Here is a 21,720-nt window from a genome sequence, read left to right as displayed (position 1 = left end):
CTTGATAGCTCATTTCTTTTCAACAGTGAATAATATTTCTTTTTATGGCTGAATTAATATTCCATTGTATGGATCGACCACAGTTTGTTTATCCATTCACCTGTTGAAGAATACCTTGGTTGCTTCTAAGTTTTGAACTATGAATAAAGCTGCTATCAACATTCATGTGCAGGTTTTTGTGCGGACAAAGTATCTCAGCTCATTTGGATAAATACCAAGAAGCACGATTGCTGGATTATATGGCAAGAGTCTCTCCATGCCTTTTTCATATCCACTTCCTCTGGTGGGGAGGTTGGGGTGACCCTACATGGAAAAAGGATGCCTGAGAATTGTAGGTCTTGGGTTTGTGCAGAAACAGAAATTATTCTCCCTGGGGAGCTCTAAGGGTGTTCTTTTAGGCCAGGGGTCTTTACCTAGGTCCCCTAAATACCCTGGAATTATACATGGGAGGGAAGGGTCATTGGCCCTCATCAGAGTTTCAAAGGGTCCAGGAAGCAAGAGAAATTAAGCTGCAGATTTTACCTGCAGCTGAAAGACTCCTCAGTGATGGGAAAGGGAAGAGTAGCTGACAGGCAACCTCAGTACTCAGAATGCCCCGGAGTGAAAGCCAAACCTCTAATCACCATTTCTAACTCTACTTCGGGGACTTGGTGTGAAACAGGAGCCTAGGCTGGATGTGGCCCCCACGGAAAACACCCTTCTCTCCCCTCCAATTCACAGAAGACTAGAAGCACATTGATGTGATGGCAAAGTCCATTTGCACTGTTTATTGAAAAAGAACAGCCGTAAGGTAAAAATGCAGATGTTTTCTTTTTTGTAGAGACAGCAGGTAAAAAAGAGAAGAAATAAATATGATGTTAGAAATTCTTTTATAAAATACAAAAAACCCCTGATATTTGTGAGCAATCCCAAGAACTCATAACATATAAAAAATTATGCTGAAGAACAGCTTCACCCCAGCACCTTAGAGCAGAGGTTGGAAACCAGTTAGATGGTGAGGATGGTCATGACTTTTGGGATTTTGAAAGGCTCTGGGTTTGTCACTTGGGAATGTCAGGGGTCTACTGTAATATAATTTGCATAAAGTCAGAGTTAACAGGAATTCTTCTACTCATTAATATTACTTATAATCATTCTTTCATTCTTACAGTTAAGTAGCACAGTATTTAGTAGTAGGAAAACAAAAGGCTGAAGTGGGAAGAGGAATGAAAAGGATAGATACAGGGGGAATGCTAAGAGGACAGGAGAAAGGTGATGGGAAGGAACAGAATCTCTTATCCTTTCACTATTTTGTGTCATCTCAGCAGCATGCCGTGCCCCCTATTGGAGAGGGGATAGGGAGTGGTCCAGCCTGGCCTGCCTTAAACCTCACCATCATCAGAGGACAGAAGATGCAAAAGCACCCGGCAGGATCAGGCTAAGAATGAGAACAGGGAAGTGGGATGAGAAACAAAGGAGAGAGGGGCATGACGGGAAAAGGCACAGAAAAGGATTACCCAAGACAATGGGCAACATTAACGCCATAGGCCTCCAGGGACTATCTCCTCTGAGGACCACCAAAGAAAGTAGTATCTGTACAAATTAACACAGCAGACCACTCTTTGCTGTGGAGTTGGAAAGAGACAAGGAACAAGCAAAGGTTGCCAAGTAGAGGCACATTCCAGCCACAGGGAAGGACAGAGGAAGGCGAGCAGGAGAGGGACTTGAGGCGGGCAGTTGCAACTTCTGGGAGGGGCTCCCAAATGGGGATGAGAGCCCCCCCCCGCCACCCCGATGAGGTTAAGGAGTTTGCGCTGGGTGCTGGTTGTGAAGGCTTGTTGGGGCAAAGGGTCAGCAGGGGCGAGGATGCCCGGCCAGCTCTCCCCGGGGCATCTGTGAGGCACAGCGGTGGCCAGAGGTCAAGGTCAGCCCAACTATGTACTGAAAGCGGCCTTGAGTTCCCGGAAGGCTGCCTGGCGGAGCCTCCTCTTCTCTTCCGCCTGCTTCCGCTCATCTTGCTCCGCTTTTAGCTCCGCTTCAAACTTACTGGCACAGTTCAAGGCTTGGACCTGCAGAGAAACAGCGAGGACAGACCAACAGAGTGAGAGAGGAAAGAGAAACCTGGAAAGGGAGCAGCCCATCAGACAGAATTCGCTTGTCTCCAGCCATGTGACCTGGGATCCTGGTCCTGTTGGGGACCTGACCCCCGCCCAATACTCCCTCCCCTTGGTCTTCCAGTGTTTGCTTTCTAACAGCGAGGACACCGTCACTTTATTTGCTGCTGTGTTACACATGCCCCTTCCTATCTGCTGGGGTTGGCTTTTCCACCTCAGCTTCTTTTTCAGGATTCCCTTAACATCCACGCCTATTGCCCACTTCTACTTTCCACCTTTAATTTCACAGTAATATTCTTTAGTTCTAGGGGAAAACAAAAACCAAATGAGCTTCCTGCAGGCATTTCGAATAGGATTGCATCAATCTGCCTGTGGCAAAGGGATATCTTTATAATGTACAGTTTTCCCTGATTGACTCAGTTTTCATTCAGTACTGGTTGTTTTGGGTTTTTTTTAATGTTACCAACTAAAATTTTCAGCTTTCTCTGAATCAATCCTTCTAAATTTACTTCCAAATACTGAATGTTTTTTGTTGGCATTGTGAATGGATATGAATCCATCTTCAATAATACAGTATCAGATAAATCCATCTTATCCTCTATTCTAGGACTGATTCTTTTTTTTTTCCTCTCTGTGTGTCTCATCAATTTGGTAGAATTTGCAAACACGTTGGGCATGTACATTATTTTTAATAAAGACTGCTAAACTGCTCTCCAAACAGCTGCTCCAGTTTGCACCCCACCATCACGGAATGCAAGCGCTCATTTCCCAACCTTACCAACGCTTATCATTAACCTTTTTCCTGTTTGCCAATCTGATAGGCAAAAAAATTGGCACCTTCTTTTATTTCCTCTTTGGTGAATTACCCATTTGTATGCTTTGCCCATTTTTCTGTTCAGTTGGTTTTTTTTTTTCCTTTAATTTGCAATTCTTTACCTAATTTAGGTTTAGTCCCCCATTATATATTTTTCTTCAGTTACTTTCCTCTGGTCTTTTGTTTGTCTTTTAACTTCAAGGTATCTCGGGTCACACAAATATTTAAATTTTGATGTCATCAAAAATTTCAACAGAGACTGCTCTTTCTTGACTCTGGCAAGAAGTCCAGGTTGGAGTTTACTATCTACCCATCCTCTCCAAGCATCCATAGAACCCTACAACCAGGGTTCACACTCCCATCCCCTAGTGTGTTGGCCTCGCCCTAGTTTACTTTCTAACCCAAAAAGGATGCCTGACCAATCTCTGCAACACACCTGTCACAGTACCTCCGACTCCCAGGACCTGCACTTCTTTTTTTTAGGACCTGCACTTCTGCCTGACACACTTCACCTCTCCCCTCCCAGTCTGCCAAGTGCTGCCCTTGGACCAAGGACTTTGTTCCTGCTTGCAGGCTGAGAACGTGTTTTTCTTCGAAGTCTCACAAGGACGGTGTCTGGACCCACTGGGAGGTGAGGATTTCCAGTTTGGGCTGGGCCTTCAGTAAAGCTCAGCCCTCCTCCTCCCATCTCTTTCCCCACAGCGGTCATCCAAACAGCCGCAGCCTTTAAGGATCCTGCCACTCTCAGCAGCCCACCTCCTCCCTCATTTAGAAAACACAGAGGAATGCAGTCCGTCCACTCTGGACTCCTCTCCCACCCATTTTATCCCTCCCCCTTTCCCTGTGCTTCTGGAAGTGAGACCCTGGGCGCTTCATTGAACATCTCTAGGCTCAGAGGTGTACTGGCTGGTACCTGCTTGCAAGCCAGTTGTTTGATTTTCAGGAATTTTATGAGCTGGTTATTAAATATAGCCATTGTTAGGGACTTCCCCGGTGGTCCAGTGGTTAAGACTTTGCCTTCCAATGCAGGGGGTGCGGATTCGATCCCTGGTTGGGGAGCTAAGATCCCACATGCCTCACAGCCAAAAAGCCAAAACATAACAAACAGAAGCAATATTGTAACAAATTGAGTAAAGCCTTTAAAAATCGTCCACATCAAAAAAAATCTTAAGGGACTTCCCTGGTGGCACAGTGGCTAAGAATCCGCCTGCCAATGCAGGGGGGGCACGGGTTCGAGCCCTGGTCCGGGAAGATCCCACATGCTGCGAAGCAACTGAGCCCGTGCACCACAATTACTGAGCCTGCGCTCTGGAGCCCGTGAGCCACAACTACTGAGCCCACGTGCCACAACTACTGAAGCCTGCACGCCTAGAGCCCGTGCTCTGCAACAAGAAAAGCCACAGCAGTGAGAAGCCCACGCACCGCAACCAAGAGTAGCCCCGGCTCACCGCAACGAGAGAAAGCCCGCGCGCAGCAATGAAAGACCCAACGCAGCCAAAAAAAAAAAAAAAAAAGTTTATAACAAAAAAATCTTAAAAAAAATATAGGGCTTCCCTGGTGGCGCAGTGGTTAAGAATCCGCCTGCCAATGCAGGGGACACGGGTTCAAGCCCTGGTCTGGGAAGATCCCACATGCCGCAGAGCAACTAAGCCCGTGCGCCACAACTACTGAGCCTGCACTCTAGAGCCTGCGAGCCACAACTACTGAGCCCATGAGCCACAACTACTGAAGCCCGCACGCCTAGGGCCCGTGCTCTGCAACAAGGGAAGCCACTGCAGTGAGAAGCCTGCGCGCCGCAACGAAGAGTAGCCCCCGCTCTCCACAACTAGAGAAAGCCCTCGGGCAGCAACAAAGATCCAACCCAGCCAAAAATAAATAAATAAATTAATTAATTAATTAAAAAAAATATATAGTCGTTGTTAAAAATTAGATTTATATACTTTCACAATTAAATAAATTATATTACAAACAAAAGTAATACATACTTAAAAGTCATCACTTCCTGATTATTTTACTACATTTTACTACTATTTGTGTTCTTGAGGTTACCTACATCTGTTATATCTCTAAGGTGGAAATCCTATATGATGACATGCTACCACGAATCTTCCCAACTCCGCGTTCAACAGCATCCTGTTGGTAGCTTGAAAGCAACCCCAGTGGGAGTATTTACATCTTGGAACAACTATGCTACAAACAAGGGTTTGATTATTGTTTCATTGACTGTCTAGACAATCTTTTCTTTTTTTTTAATCTGAAAGTTGAATCTCAATCTTAGTGTTTTTTGGGTTTTTAAAAAATTTATTTATTTATTTATTTATTTATTTATTTATTTTTGGCTGTGTTGGGTCTTCGTTTCTGTGCTAAGGCTTTCTCTAGTAGCAGCAAGCGGGGGCCACTCTTCATCGCGGTGTGCGGGCCTCTCACTATCGTGGCCTCTCTTGTTGCGGAGCACAGGCTCCAGACGTGCAGGCTCAGTAGTTGTGGCTCACGGGCCCAGTTGCTCCGCGGCATGTGGGATCTTCCCAGACCAGGGCTCGAACCCGTGTCCCCTGCATTGGCAGGCAGATTCTCAACCACTGCGCCACCTGGGAAGCCCTAGACAATCTTTTCTTGAGGAAGTGATGGAAAAATGTTAAAAATGCAGATTAAACTTAAACATGTATAGTGTTTGTAGCCTTTACATTGTGAATAGCTCCAAGATGGAGAGAATGTTCTTCCAATATTTGAAAACTATTATCAAATTCAGTGAAGATGTTGCTCACGTCGTTGATGAATGAATGAAGTTCTGATATATGTCCTTTCACTTTTTTCTTAGAAATTAATTTTAAACAAAATACCAACCAACATTCATGTTGGAATTACATTTTTTATTTTTTGGCCGCACCACACAGCATGTGGGATCTTAGTTCCCCAACCAGGGATCGAGCCTGTTGTCCCTGCATTGGAAGCACAGAGTCTTAACCACTGGACCGCCAGGGAAGTCCCCGGAACTACATTCTTTTGTCAGTTGCAATCATAGGCTGCCTACAGATGCAAGAGTCCAGCAAAGGGGGATTCCTGCTCTGTCCAGTGGTTAGGACTCCTCCACACTTCCACTGCAGGGAGCACAGGTTAGATCCCTTATCAGGGAACTAAGATCCCCCATGCCACGCAGTGCAGCCAAAAAAAAAAAAAAGAGTCCAGCAAAAATCAAGGAGCCATTCTTTAAGAATCAATAGGTGGGGGCTTCCCTGGTGGCGCAGCGGTTGAGAGTCTGCCGGCTGATGCAGGGGACACGGGTTCGAGCCCTGGTCTGGGAAGATCCCACATGCCGCGGAGCAACTGGGCCCGTGAGCCACAACTACTGAGCCTGCGCGTCTGGAGCCTGTGCTCCACAACAAGAGAGGCCACGACAGTGAGAGGCCCGCGCACCACGATGAGGAGTGACCACCGCTTGCCGCAACTAGAGAAAGCCCTAGCACAGAAACGAAGACCCAACATAGCAATCAATCAATCAATCAATAAATAAATCTTTAAAAAAAAAAAAAAAAAAGAATCAATAGGTGGACTTCCCTGGTGGCGCCGTGGTTAAGAATCTGCCTGCCAATGCAGGGGACACAGGTTAGACCCCTGGTCTGGGAAGATCCCACATGCCGCGGAGCAACTAAGCCTGTGCGCCACAACTACTGAGCCTGCGCTCTAGAGCCCGCGAGCCACAGCTACTGAGCCCGTGTGCCACAACTACTGAAGCCCGCGCTCCTAGAGCCCGTGCTCCGCAACAAGAGAAGCCACCGCAATGAGAAGCACGCGCACCACAATGAAGAATAGCCCCCGCTCGCCGCAACTAGAGAAAGCAGCGCACAGCAACAGAGAACCAAAGCAGCCAAAAATAAATAAATTTATTTAAAAAAAAGGAATCAATAGGCTATATGGAATCTACAATTAAAATAGTATATATTTTATTATTTGCAAATTGTGTGCTAAATATTTTTTATATCTGCAAAATATATTTATAATAAACTTAGGCATATATATATATATAGTTTGTCCAGACAGCCATTTGCTTAACATATATCAACAAACCACTGTCTAAGCTTCAATTTCCTCATCTGCAAAGTGGGTCAGTAACACCTACCTCCAGAGTGACTCTGTGTGAGCATTAGATAACACAGGAATCTGAAGCACTCAGCAGAGGGTCTGGCCAATCATCAGCACTCACATGTTTGTCAGTCACCCCACCTGCCCATTCCTGGCCAGGCCAGAGGAGGGTTGGGGGCCCTTGTAATTACTTTACTTGGGCTCCTTCTTCTCCACATTAAAAGTCTACCTTGGGGCTTCCCTGGTGGCGCAGTGGTTGAGAATCTGCCTGCCAATGCAGGGGACACGGGTTCGAGCCCTGGTCTGGGAAGATCCCACATGCCGCGGAGCAACTGGGCCCGTGGGCCACAACTGCTGAGCCTGCGCGTCTGGAGCCTGTGCTCTGCAACAAGAGAGGCCGCAACAGTGAGAGGCCCGCACACCGCGAAGAAGAGTGGCCCCCGCTTGCCGCAACTAGAGGCCCGCACACCGCGAAGAAGAGTGGCCCCCGCTTGCCGCAACTAGAGAAAGCCCTCGCACAGAAACGGAGACCCAACACAGCCAAAAATTAAATAAATAAAAATAATAAAATTAAAAAAAAAAAAGAAAAGACAAAAAAATAAAAAAATAAAAATAAAGAGGCTTGGGTAGGAGGGGCGCTAAAAAAAACCCAACAGTGTACCCTTCGGATGAAGGGGCGGATCTTCCCTTGCCTGAAGTCACCTCGGACTTAACAGTAAAACCCAGCTTATCACTTTTCCTCCATAAACCATTCACATTCACGGGCACGGGTCCTGTCTTGATTTTTTTAAACATCAACCCCTGGCCACACAACTCCAGTAACCTCGTGGCATTATACTTTCCACCTCCAATCAAGTGGTCATAAATACTGAGAGTTCTAGGGAGTTGGGGATTCATCCTTATCTCCTCCCCAGCCCCTCTGTCACGCTCTTCATCGGACCTGCAATTCTTCTCCAGCCATCTACGGAGGCCTCCCTGAGTCCAGCCTCCCCCGGGGCAAGTCTGTCCCCACAGTGCCCACCGCTGATCACATCAAGGCCCTGCTCTCCAAGCCTGGCTATGCACTGGATCCACCTGCAGAGCCCAGGTAGAGTTGGGTGAGGTCTGGGAAGCTGGTTGGCAGATAATTCTGGTGATCAGCAGTCTGGGGAAGGCCTGACCCTCAGGGGAGCCCAGAGCTCCCTGTCCAACTGCATCCCGTATGGACAGAGGCCAGCCTCCAAACACTCGCCCCCCGCCATGCCTTGGAGCCTTTGCTCTTGCTGTTTCCACGGCAGGAACGCCTTCCCTTCCCTGATTACAAGGTGAATCCCCATTCACCTCTGAACATCTGTAGCAAATGTCAGCTCCTTTATGGCCTTCTCCCAAACTTGGGCAATAATTCCTTCCATTCGTCATTCATGCAAACATTTCCTGAGGACCATTATTTTTTTTTTTTTTAAACATCTTTATTGAAGTATAATTGCCTTACAATGGTGTGCCAGTTTCTGCTTTATAACAAAGTGAATCAGTCATACATATACATATGTTCCCATATCTCTTCCCTGTTGCATCTCCCTCCCTCCCACCCTCCTCATCCCACCCCTCTAGGTGGTCACAAAGCACCCAGCTGATCTCCCTGTGCTATGCGGCTGCTTCCCACTAGCTATCTATTTTACATTTGGTAGTGTATATATGTCCGTGACACTCTCTCACCTTGTCACATCTCACCCCTCCCCCTCCCCATATCCTCAAGTCCATTCTCTAGTAGGTCTGTGTCTTTATTCCCGTCTTGCCACTAGGTTCTTCATGGTCTTTTTTTTTTTTTTTTTCCTTAGATTCCATATATATGTGTTAGCATACTGTATTTGTTTTTCTCTTTCTGACTTACTTCACTCTGTATGACAGACTCTAACTCCATCCACCTCATTACAAATACCTCCATTTCATTTCTTTTTATGGCTGAGTAATATTCCATTGTATATATGTGCCACATCTTCTTTATCCATTCATCTGTCGATGGACATTTAGGTTGCTTCCATGTCCTGGCTATTGTAAATAGAGCTGCAGTGAACATTGTGGTACATGACACTTTTTGACCTATGGTTTTCTCAGGGTATATGCCCAGTAGTGGGATTGCTGGGTCGTATGGTAGTTCTATTTGTAGTTTTTTAAGGAACCTCCATACTGTTCTCCATAGTGGCTGTATCAATTTACATTCCCACCAACAGTGCAAGAGTGTTCCCTTTCCTCCACACCCTCTCCAGCATTTATTGTTTCTAGATTTTTTGATGATGGCCATTCTGACCGGTGTGAGATGATATCTCATTGTGGTTTTGATTTGCATTTCTCTAATGATTAGTGATGTTGAACATCCTTTCATGTGTTTGTTGGCAATCTGTATATCTTCTTTGGAGAAATGTCTATTTAGGTCTTCTGCCCATTTTTGGATTGGGTTGTTCGTTTTTTTGTTATTGAGCTGCATGAGCTGCTTGTAAATCTTGGAGATTAATCCTTTGTCAGTTGCTTCATTTGCAAATATTTTCTCCCATTCTGATGGTTGTCTTTTGGTCTTGTTTATGGTTTCCTTTGCTGTGCAAAAGCTTTGAAGTTTCATTAGGTCCCATTTGTTTATTTGTGTTCTTATTTCCATTTCTCTGGGAGCTGGGTCAAAAAGAATCTTGCTGTGATGTATGTCATAAAGTGTTCTGCCTATGTTTTCCTCTAAGAGTTTGATAGTGTCTGCCCTTACACTTAGGTCTTTAATCCATTTTGAGTTTATTTTTGTGCATGGTGTCAGGGAGTGTTCTAATTTCATACTTTTACATGTACCTGTCCAATTTTCCCAGCACCACTTATTGAAGAGGCTGTCTTTTCTCCACTGTACATGCTTGCCTCCTTTATCAAAGATAAGGTGACCATATGTGTGTGGGTTTATCTCTGGGCTTTCTATCCTGTTCCATTGATCTATATTTCTGTTTTTGTGCCAGTACCAAACTGTCTTGATTACTGAAGCTTTGTAATATAGTCTGAAGTCAGGGAGCCTGATTCCCCCGGCTCCATTTTTCGTTCTCAAGATTGCTTTGGCTATTCGGGGTCTTTTGTGTTTCCATACAAATTGTGACATTTTTTGTTCTAGTTCTGTGAAAAATGCCAGTGGTAGTTTGATAGGGATTGCATTGAATCTGTAGATTGCTTTGGGTAGTAGAGTCATTTTCACAATGTTGATTCTTCCAATCCAGGAACATGGTATATCTCTCCATCTATTTGTATCATCTTTAATTTCTTTCATCAGTGCCTTATAATTTTCTGCGTACAGGTCTTTTGTCTCCTTAGGTAGGTTTATTCCTAGATATTTTATTCTTTTTGTTGCAGTGGTAAATGGGAGTGTTTTCTTAATTTCACTTTCAGATTTTTCGTCATTAGTGTATAGAAATGCAAGAGATTTCTGTGCATTAATTTTGTATCCTGCTACTTTACCAAATTCATTGATTAGCTCTAGGAGTTTTCTGGTAGCATCTTTAGGATTCTCTATGTATAGTATCATGTCATCTGCAAATAGTGACAGCTTTACTTCTTCTTTTCCAATTTGGTTCCTTTTATCTCTTTGTTTTCTCTGATTGCTGTGGCTAACACTTCCAAAACTATGTTGAATAATAGTGGTGAGAGTGGGCAACCTTGTCTTTTTCCTGATCTTAGTGGAAATGGTTTCAGTTTTTCACCATTGAGGACAATGTTGGCTGTGGGTTTGTCATATATGGCCTGAGGGCCATTATTAGTCAAGCACTGTAATTACAAACATAACACACCTGCCTTTGAATCTGTGGGTGAGGAGGCAGATGTATAAACACAAAAAATTTTATTGCTATTCTTTTCATCTTTTCTCCTTGTTGTAAAAATAATGCACACACATTATAAAACCTTACAAAATTATAGAAAATAAGTTCCTCTGACATCACTATTACTAATACTTTAGTATATAATTATCCAGGTTGTACTTAACTATTTAATGAAATTGGGTTTCAAACATACTGTTTTGCCTAATTCGTTCGGGACATCTGTCCACACATAAATGCAGCTGCATCTCATTCTTTGAGAGCTGCAGGGTGTACAAATGTGTGGGTGCACCACAGTGGACTCAATTCCCTGGTAGTGGAAGTTTTGGTTGTTTCCAATTTTCCTCTGTTATAACAATAGTGTACGAAAATCCTTGTCTATACATCTATGTGCATTTTCATGAGTATCTCTGAAGGATAAAATCCTCGAGGCAGATTTCCAGAGGTGAAGGATATGAAATGTTAACAGTTGGCCCCAAACTGCTCTCCAAAAAGTTGGGTCAATTTATACTCTTACCAAGAGCGTCCAAGAATGCCTTGAACAGATAAATTATAATACTGCTTCCATTCATAATAGAGGCACCCAGAAGAGCATGGACAGTCTCAGCCCCGAGAGTCAGGAAAAGCAGCCAAGAAGAGGCAGCTCTTTAAGGTGGGTTTGATAGAATGAGTAGAGTTCTCGTGGAAGAGGCATTTGGGTGGGACATTCCAGGCAGAGGAAACAGCAGGTATTGAGGCCCAGTTGTGAAAAGACGTGGCAGTACTTGAAGAACTGTGCATAGGGGTGAAGAAGGCTGGAGCTGGGATCAGAGCCAGATTATAAAAGGTTGGGAATGCCCAGATAAGACATTCCCAGAGATTCCATACAGACTTGAGCGCTCGGCATATCGAGCTACAGCAGTGTGCTGAAAACAGGGTCCTGTTAACTTTGGATTTCAATCCCAGGCCTCTGCCCAAGGTATCTCGGGAGATCTGCAAGTGGTGACTCAGTCAATGAATAGAGAGGACTCATCCCACCATCCCTCCTCTCTACTCATCATTATCAATGCAAGTTTCTCCAGAGCTTGATTTGGTGTCTGGCATTTCTGGAACTGAGTTGAACCAATGTTAAGTCATGAAGGAAGGGCCAAACCACTTTCAGGATTGGATATACGATGCTGGTGTTGAAGGTGCAGTGAGTGGTCCGCCTGTCCCTGAAACTGCCAGGTGACAGCAGTAGGGGATGCAGGCATAAGGAGGCCACCACGATTCACAGTTTACATACTGGCAGAAAGATGATGGACTCTTGTCTCCAAGGCAACGTCACAGAGAAGTGAAGAGAGAGTGCTGCTTAGGGGCCTGAGCAGGCTGGGCTGTATCACCAGGACACTTTGTCTCTGGGCAAACTCCTGGAATAAGCCAAAACTCCACAAGAGTCTGGCTGTCTCCTGCCTGGAGTGGAAGGGAGTCCCAACAGCTCATGTCACATACAGAGTGCTCTCGGTGAGCCAGGAGCTTGCTAAACACTTTATACACATGAGTGCATTTAATCCTCATGGCAATCCCATTATCAACCCCATTATACAGATGAGGAAACTAAGGCACAGACAGGCGACAGGTAAGTGGAGGAGGCAGAATCTGAACCCAGGTAGCCTTATCCACTGCACTCCACTGCTGTGGAGGGGGATTCGGAGGGCTCTCCTGATCGCTCTTTCTGCCGGTGTGCCCGGTGTGCCCTGCGTAGAGGAAAATGACAGCACCCAGCAGGGGTAAAATCACCATAAACGTTCAATGACTGTATGAACTCGTGAATGAATGGAAGCACCCAGAAGGGCTCCAAGACCAGGCACTGGAGATTCCTTCCCAGCTCCCAGCCATTGTCAATGATGCAAATACTTTTTCTGATTCAGGGCAAGCCACCAAGGCACCCTCCTTGAGCCCCATTATTCACTTGTTTACGCACAGGTGTCTACGATGCAAATATGCAGGTAGCTGTTCAAGTAACTCAGCTGAGGTTTGGGGTAAGGAGGAATTCTTTAGGAAAGTCTGGATTCAGAGTCCATCTGGCAGCATTGCACCAGCAAACCTGTTTGAATCTGAAACCAGGATCAAATGCATTTGCCGTCTGGCAGTTTTCCTGTTTTGTTTTTAATTTTCAGATGGCACACAAACGCACTCTCATTTCCCTACAATCTCACACGATTAAGCGCTTGCTGTTTCGCTTGTCCTGAGGGAGTTGATGAGCTGGTCGCTGGCTGGGAGCTCCTGCTGGGCAGGGTGCGCAGAGGGAGGGATCGCCCCGCACAGGAAGGAGGCACCTACCTTGGCTTCAAAGAAGTCCTTGGCACCTTTGACGCCCTCCAGGGCAACATCGATCTCAGAAAGCTTCGCCAGCGCCATCAGCCCACTGTCTTCCTGTAGTTCCCCCGCTGCGGCCTTGTGGAATATGAGCAGGAACTACAGGGGAAGGTTGATTAGGGTCAAAGTCAGCATCACCGAGAGATCTGCAACAGTCCCCTCTGGCCTGAGCTAGGGTCATTATAGCCAAGCCTATTAAAAGGGGTGTATGTGTGTCCGTGTGACAAATTATTTTGTCAAAGCTGAAAACATAGGGAATTCCCTGATGGTCCAGAGGTTAAGACTCTGCCCTTCCACTGCGGGGGGCATGGGTTCGATCCCTGTTCGGGGAACTAAGGTCCCACGTGACCCATGCCAAAAAAAAAAAAAGAAAGAAAGAAAGAAAGACAGAAACCAAACCTGCCTATTTTTCCACAAGGATGTAGGGGAATGGGCACCCTTATATCGAGTTGATGGGAGTGTAACTTGAATCAAAATTTTTGGAGGGCACTTTGGAAACATTTACCAAAGATAAAATGTTTTCACCCTACCAATCATTAATTCCACTGCTGGGAATCTATCCTTTAGAACCATTTACACAATAGTTTAAGAAGCATTGTCTGTAAATGCAAAAAATTGGCAACATCCTAGTTAACAGCTATGAAAGAAAAAATCCAGTAGACCTGTATGTACTATTTTTTAAAACTAAATAATTCAATATTTCTGACATTTTTGAACCATTCCTATTTTCCATTTGTGTCCCATTTTTGGCATTAGACTATTTACCTTTTTTGGTGTTTTCTAAGAGGTCTTTATAGAACCTTGTTCCAAATACTTTATGTTTCAAATACATTAGCTCTGTCACTTCCCTTTCAATTTTGTTTACAGCAAAATTTTTTCAAAAATTATCAATCTTTCCTTTTCTCTCACCAATGTTATGCTTAGAAAACCCTTCCTTGCCACCAAGGTTACAGAAACAATTGCCTGTGTTTTTGTCTACTGCCTTTATGACTTTTTTAAAAGCGTAAATATTTAATCTCAAATTTATTCTGATTTGTCATGTGAAGTTTATCATTAACCTTATTTTCTTCCAAATGGTTAGCTAGTAATCCCCACATCATTTATTGAATAATCCACCCCCTTCCTCCAGATTCAAAATGTGACCTGAATGAATTTGTCTTTAAAGCCAACTTGTACTAAGACCTCTGCAAAATAAATTTTTAAATAAATAAATAGGCCAACCTGAAAGAGCTGTCCCTGTCCCTCCCCACCCCCACCTGCACGTCCTTCCATCAACCCCAAGGACGTTTTATGGCTTTTTACTTCTCTCCTTTAAAAAATTTTTGTGAATTTATCTATCAGACATCTTCTATCCAACTTCCATAGTTTATTTTTCCATCTAGAAAGAATAAAAATTGATGTATTCCAAGTCATCCCAGAAAGAGGCTCCTCCAGGTTTTCAAGTGCCTAAAATATGTGTGAAATTTCAGTTTTCAGGGGTTTTTTTCATGACCATCTCCTCTAAAGATTGTCTTCCCCAAGAGGAAAGAACATTAGCTAAAGCAGAGTGAGAGGTAAGACAACTTCAGCACGCTTTTTCCAAATTCCAACTTGTGTCTTTTACTGCCAACGCTCTTAATCCCTATAGGGAAGCGTGTTTCATTAAGTGAAAGTCTCGGCTTCCACCACCACCACCCCAAAACGCCTTGCCAGCAAGCCTTTCTTTGTAATTCTTGCTTCAGGGGTCCTAACTCCACTGTGGACATCGCCAAATACAAAGCAAGCGGTGAAGCAAGATGCTCCAGGACTTTCAGGTTCACGGAGGCCACCATGGTCAGCTTGACTCTACAGAAATGCCACGTTCACCCACCTGCAGCTTCAAACTCTCTCACTAGAGGCCGGCAGAGACTCAGTTTGCTGCAGACTATCTGAGCCAGAACACTGGCTCCAAAGAAACCTTGGAAATCAAGCCTACTGAAGGAAGTGAGGCCCCCCCAAGAATAGGATGGGGGACAAGGGGGCAGGGGGACGGTTGTGGTCGGGCTCTCATGGAAGAGACTGAAGCAGCCAAGACTTCAGCGCTGCAAACGTGAGCCTCGGGCAGAGAGAAGGAGTAAAATACCCATCCATCCCTCAGTACCCTGCCCATCCTTAAAGCACTTAGTTACAGAAGCCACCCCCCTCCCCAATGCTCCATACGGTAAACACAAAACAGACAGCCCCTCCATACCAGGGAGGCAGCTTAGGAAAGATGGAGCACTGCCCCCAGCCTAGCAGCAATCCAAGTGACCTGGCGGGGAGGGGGTGTCTCTTCATCTCTGAAACTCATTTTTCTCACATCTGCAGCAGAGATGACAATGTTGGTATTTACAGAAGGACTTAAAGTATTCCTCAAGGGTCCCGGCCACGTGTGCTCACTCTCACTCTGCCAGCTCAGCGGATGACCACCAGCAGCTCTGTCCTAACTTAGGGGTCCCCCCAGCCCCAGCCAGTTAAAAAAAAAAAAAAAAATCCAGCTCAACCTGAAAATGTTCAGCCTTCCCTAAAGCATGCCAGACTTTCCCATTTAATGTATTACAATCACCAATCCCTGAATGACAATTTCTCCAACTGCCCAGTCTTGTTTGTCTCCCTATTTATAGTCCACAAAGACTGGTATGTTGTAGAGAATTGGAAAGTGTCCTAGCTGTGACTCTGAGCAAAGAGGGGGGAGGGAAGGAGAAGCAGAAAACAAAGAAACAGAGAGAACTAACAAAGCTAAAAAGCAGTTTCAGACACAAGCTGTCAAACGCTTCTGATAAATTTAAGGAAATTTTTTTTGATTGAATTTTTTTAAAGATTTTTTTGATGTGGACCATTTTTAATGTCTTTATTGAATCTGTTACAATATTGCTTCTGTTTTATGTTTTGGTTTTTTTTGGCCGCAAGGCATGTGGGATCTTAGCTCCCCGACCAGGTATCGAACCTGCAGCCTTAGCAATGGAAGGCGAAGTCTTAACCACTGGACCACCAGGGAAGTCCCAAATTTAAGGAAATTTTAAATTTCATGGCTCTGATTGATGATGCAAACACTTGCCCACATTAGTTGGAGCTCTTAGATGGCAAGTGACAGAAACACACTTGTTGGCTTAAGTAAAAAGGGGGTATTCGTTATATAAAAAGGATGTCTCAAAAACCCAAGGGTAAAATACAGTGACCTGGAAGAGGACTGGAACAGGGAGAGGCAATGTTCTCAGGATTGGAGGCAACATTCCCTCTCGAGCTCTTGTGTCTGGACCACATGGGAGAAAATGGTTGCCCCACACTGAGTTATTCTTATGGGAAGAGCCACCTGCACAGCCCACGTGCAGTACTTCAGCCCCAGTTTCAAATTCCCAGATAGGGAATCCAACTGACCTAGTCTAGCCAGAGGTCCATCCATGGTCCAATCAACCATGAACAGGCAGGGGTGCAACCCAGTACAGCCAGGGCTGCCAGGGACCCACCCCAGAGAGGGTAAGGTGGGAGGAGAAAACAGGACCTACAGTTCTCAGTACTAACATGTAATCTAGTAAACCCCTTATCCAGCCTTTGTACAAAACTACCACACATCTGGTCTTGGAGCAATTCTGCTTTGAGACAGGTGTAATGGAATTAGTAAGAACTACAAGAAAAAGAGGGGAGGATATTAAGGTCTCGCTGTCTGCCTCCAAAGGAGAATGAGGTGGTGAGTGCCTGGAATAGGATTCTAGATCCCTACAGCTATGGACATATAACTGCTAACTCTGGTCCATCCTTATGACTTCTTCTACATGTCTGCACACGTACATAAACCATAAATGCAAACAATTATATTTTATTTTTTAATTAATTTATTTATTTTAATGATTACTTCTTTTTTAAAATATTTATTTATTTATTTTTGGCTGCGTTGGGTCTTCGTTGCTGCGTGCAGCCTTTCTCTAGTTGCGGAGAGCGGAGGCTACTCTTTGTTGCGGTGCGCACTCTTCTCATTGCAGTGGCTTCTCTTGTTGCAGAGCCACGGACTCTAAGCGCGCGGGCTTCAGTTGTTGTGGCTCGTGGGCTCCAGAGCACAGGCTCAGTAGTTGTGGTGCACAGGCTTAGCTGCTCCACGGCATGTGGGATCTTCCCGGACCAGGGCTCGAACCCATGTCCCCTGCATTGACAGGTGGATTCTTAACCACCACACCACCAGGGAAGCCCTAAACAATTATATTTTATATACAGTTTGGAAATTTGCTTTTATCCCTGCTTTTTACATTGTCAACATGTGTTCTCTGGTCATCAAACACTGTGCTATTGAATACAACATCATTTTTAATGGTTCTATATATGCCATCTTCTAAAATGCCCCTCGTGTGCATATATTATTTTCATAATTGGAAGAGAAATGGTTTAAAAGAAAGATCGATTTCCTTGTATGTTGGGGGAAAGTAGCTTTTATTTAGATGTAACTCACTTCAGTTGAGTTAATCCAAAGAAAAAGAAAGGGAATACAAATTCACCAAGCACCTACAAAATGCCAGGTCATGAGGACACCTGTGATGATGGTGGAGCTGTTGACTATGGTGCCTGGTGGCACATGACCTGGATCTAGCCAATCACAGTACCCTGGATGCAATGACTGGTCCAGGAGGTGGGCATGTATCCCTATTAGGGCCAATCAGAAGCCTTCTCCTGAGACTGGTAGGGACTCTGGGATAAAGAAGCCCTCTATCCCCTGGGACAACGTAGCCTGGAGCTGCCAGCAGCCATCTTGTCATATGCCAGGGACAACACCCTATTTGCAAAGAAAAGATGAGGTGGACACAGAAAAAGGCACATTCAAGATACGGCAAGAGGAAGACTCTGAATTACTTGTGACTAAAGCACTTCCACTTCTTCATCTCCCAGGTATGTAAGCCAATAGTTGTTTGTTCTTTTCTTGTTTAAATTAGCTAGCATTCTCTTTCTCTCACTTGCAATCAAGAGTTCTAACTGATGGAGGCATAGAAAGAGAACTTGGTTCTCGAAACAGTCCTGAGCAAAAGCTATTAACAGCCCTATTTTAAGGACAGAAAAACTGAAGCTGAGAAGTAAAATAACTTGCTCCAGTTATGCAGCTCTGTGTGGAAGATGGAGGTTGGGCTGTAAGCCTCTTTTCATTACACAAACGCAGCATCAGCCCACTAGTGTCTTACAACATGTGCAGAAACCAGCAGAGTGAAACACTAAGAGCAGGAGGTTAGGCTGTGGAGTATTAATGGCAAATGCATCTACACGTCCAAATCCTGTACCTCTGGGTACAACTCCTAGAGCTGGGACCACAGTGGGGCTCTGAACTGACAAAAGACTGAATGTGAATGTCACCGAAGGCCTGTAGGCAGGTTGAGGACCCACAACAAAACCCTTTGGAGATGTCCAAGCCTCTGATGTCCACCGTCTGCATGAAATGGCCAAGCCAGCAGCTAACCAAAAGCTAACTGAGCATCTTGGATGCAGAGAGGGGCACATTTGGGTGGCTCCTGGGTAAAACAGGGGGAGGGATTGCGTCTTAGCTCAGTTGCTGACTTGCACAGACTTTCTAAGCACCCTCAATTTCTGTTCTCCAGAGGTCACAACTTTGCCGTAGAAGTTCTTTCCCCAACCTTGCCTTCAAAGCTTTGCCAAGGCATGATCCTTTACCTTCTATACTCCAGGGGTACCCAGATTGGAAAGAGTCAATGCCCAGCACGATGTATGAATGATACAAAGGAACCAAATGAGAGGTGAGGGAGACAGAGAGGCAGCTGGGAAGTTGAATGTGGTGAATGATGGGGAGAGGCTGTAACCCAGGCCCAGCCCTGAGCTGGGACCTAATTTCAGGCAAGTGCTGACCCTTTTGGTCTTCTAGCTCCTTAGCCTTGAAATGAGAAGTCTGGTACCAGATCATCCTGAGCGCTATGCCCAACACAGGTTTTCGTGATCCATCTCCATATCCGCCAGTTCAGGAAAGGAAGAGATGGGAGATTCTGGAGTTGATCTGTGGGCAGTGAGAGGCAAGGCCAGCTGGGGAAGGGACTCATGGCTGCTAGGTCAGCTGCAGAGACCCCCAGGAAGAGCATCCAAAGGCCCTATCTAGCCTGAAAAGATGACCAGTATTTGGCTAAAGTTCTCACGCTCAGAAACCAGGATGCCTGCACTCCACTCTTTCTGGAATAACCAAGGTTAAACACGAGGAGACAAGAACAGTCCTCTCTTCTCTCAACTCCCGAGGGCCCCAAAAGAGACACGACTGAAAATGAGACCACAGCAGCTGGGCTAATGTCCAAGCCTTTAGCCTGGATGGTATCGCTAAAGTTATTCTAATAACAGGTCACTGACATATCTAAAAACCTTTCCGCAAGACTCAAACACACAAAACATGGAATCCCCTTCCTTGTGGAGCTGCATCCTTGCCATGGAAGGAACCCAATGGCCTTGAGATTTATTCCTCAAAATAAAAATGGCTGAGGTTTTCATCCATTGGGAGATCAGGTGACGCCATGTGCTCTTCCAGGAAGATATCTGTATGAACACAATTTCAGGGTTTCAAAGACCAAAAAAACCTGTTTGGAGGGGAAGGTCCATGGGCACAGAGTAAGATCCTTTGTATAATTTCTTTTTTCTTTCTTTCTTTCTTCTTTTTCTTTCTTTCTTTCTTTCTTTTTTTTTTTTTTTTACTATTTTTAAATGCTTGTTATAAAATTAACAGTTTAAATATATTTTTTAAGTATAAAATTATAAAACCACCAACACTTTGCACCCACAAACATCCACAATGAATATTTTGGTGAACATCCCTCCAGATTTCTCAGTACTTACCATTTTACCCAAATGAGGTTATCCTACCCACACTGACTTTCAATCTGCTTGCTGAGCATTTTTTCATGCCAGCACTGCGGTTCACTAGCTCCTTAAATTTATTTTAAAAAGCAGAACTGTAGGTTAAATATCCAAGCAGCACTCAAGAGAGGCCAAAGCCATTTGCACTCCAGGGGATGGTAAATCTGCGAGTCCTCTCACTCAGGGCCACCCCCCTCCTCCAGGGGCTCAGGGTCAGCAGGACGCAGGTACCTCACGGAAGCTGAGTTTGCCATCAAAGTCCTCGTCCACCTCCTTGATCATGCTCTTCAGGCCCAGGTGGGTCTGGGGGGCCCCGAGCTTCTCCATCATCAGCTTCAACTCCATCAGGTCAATGAAGCCATCCCTTCCGGCATCATACCTGTAGGTCAAAGGCAGGGCGCTGGTGAGGGATGGCCATGGCCAGGACCAAAGGACACTTGTTAATCTACCAAATGTGTAATGCTTTTGGCCTTATTTACTGAAAAAATGACTCAAAAGACTCCTGCCTTGCAGTGCCCACCCGGGTCACTGCATTGGAAGGGTCCCCTCTCTCTCCTCCAACACCGCTGGCGCTCTGCGGGATATGACTCAAAGTGGGTATTGTACCGCAGGAGTGTTTTCATGTCTTTCAACTCCTTAATTAGGCCATAAGTTTCTTAAGAATGAAAAACATGCTCGTCTACCTTGATTTTTCCCAGTTTGGGTCAACGAACATCAACTGAACCTCCTGATGCTGGACCATAGAAGAGCTGCTGCAGGGCGCCCCACGCACCCACTCTATTACGTGGAGCAACTGACAGTTCTGGAAGCCTCCCCTTGGTCACCGGCCCCTGGGTCTCCGCCGCTCCCAGTTCCACCAACCCCTCCTCTCATCCTCTGGTCCCCTGTCTCTGGAAACTGCTTCCCGCCCTGGTGCTGGGCTGTGAGTCAGGCCTGGCCCCAGCACTGCGGTTTCATGCTTTGCCCACCAGCTCACAATCTAGTCTCCAGGTCTGAATGGTCACACCTGTGTGTCACAGATGAGCGGGGTGGTGGCTCTGCCCTCCTGGCCAAGTTTCGACACAGAGCCAGCACCTCTGCTGGCTGTCCCCCCACCCCCCAGCCACCTGCAGGAAACGAGCCCAGCCTCCCCATGGCAGGGGTCCTGGCCCTGCCCTCTACTCCCGAGTGCCTGGTCAGCCCCGTGGAGCCCTCCTCAGCCTTCTGTCCTTCTGCCCCGGTCACTCCACCACCCCCGCCCTCCTCTATACACTTGGGCTATTATGGAGCTTCCTCACAGACTCGCTGGCTCTTTTCCCGTCAAGTCCATCCCATTTTCCGCTCCCCAGAGATCACCTGTTGCTCAGGTATGAACATCATGCTTTCAGAAACAAATCCGTTCATAATAGCCCAAAGGCAGAAACGACCCGAGTGTCCACTGACAGATGAACAGATAAACAAAATGAGATATATCCATACAGTGGGATATTATATATTTACACAATAGAATATTATTCGCCATTTAAAAAATGAAATTCTAATACATGCTACAACGTGGATGAACATTGTCAACATTATGCTAAGGTTGAAATAAGCCAGATGCAAAAGGACAAACGCTGCATAATTCCACTTATGTGAGATATCTAGAATTCATAGAGACAGAAAGTAGTTACCAGGGACCAGGGGAAGTGCGGGGTGGAGGGGGTTATTATTCCACGGGTTCGAGTTTCAGTTTGGGATGAGGAAAAGGTCCTGGAGATGGGCGGTGGCGAGGGTTACA

General features: G+C 45.4%; 1 protein-coding gene across 2 annotated transcripts in view; it reads right to left on the bottom strand.

Moving 5' to 3' along the window:
* Positions 1-739: 739 nt before the first annotated feature.
* Positions 740-21,720, bottom strand: part of EFHD1 (EF-hand domain family member D1) — a 42,748-nt gene continuing 21,767 nt past the window's right edge. The window contains exons 2-4 of one of the 2 annotated variants that reach the window (XM_059928950.1): positions 20,193-20,340; positions 13,104-13,238; positions 740-2,048 (exon numbers count right to left, since the gene is read on the bottom strand). In XM_059928950.1, coding sequence (XP_059784933.1) covers positions 1,914-2,048; positions 13,104-13,238; positions 20,193-20,340 — 418 coding nt within the window. In that variant the 3' untranslated portion in view covers positions 740-1,913. The remainder of the gene's footprint in view (positions 2,049-13,103; positions 13,239-20,192; positions 20,341-21,720) is intronic. The other variant, XM_059928952.1, reaches the window with a different exon arrangement.

The sequence above is a fragment of the Balaenoptera ricei genome, chromosome 7, assembly GCF_028023285.1.
Source record: "Balaenoptera ricei isolate mBalRic1 chromosome 7, mBalRic1.hap2, whole genome shotgun sequence".
Lineage (NCBI taxonomy): Eukaryota > Metazoa > Chordata > Mammalia > Artiodactyla > Balaenopteridae > Balaenoptera > Balaenoptera ricei.
The sequence above is the reverse complement of the archived record's forward strand: the minus strand, read 5'-3'. Positions and strand labels throughout refer to the sequence as shown.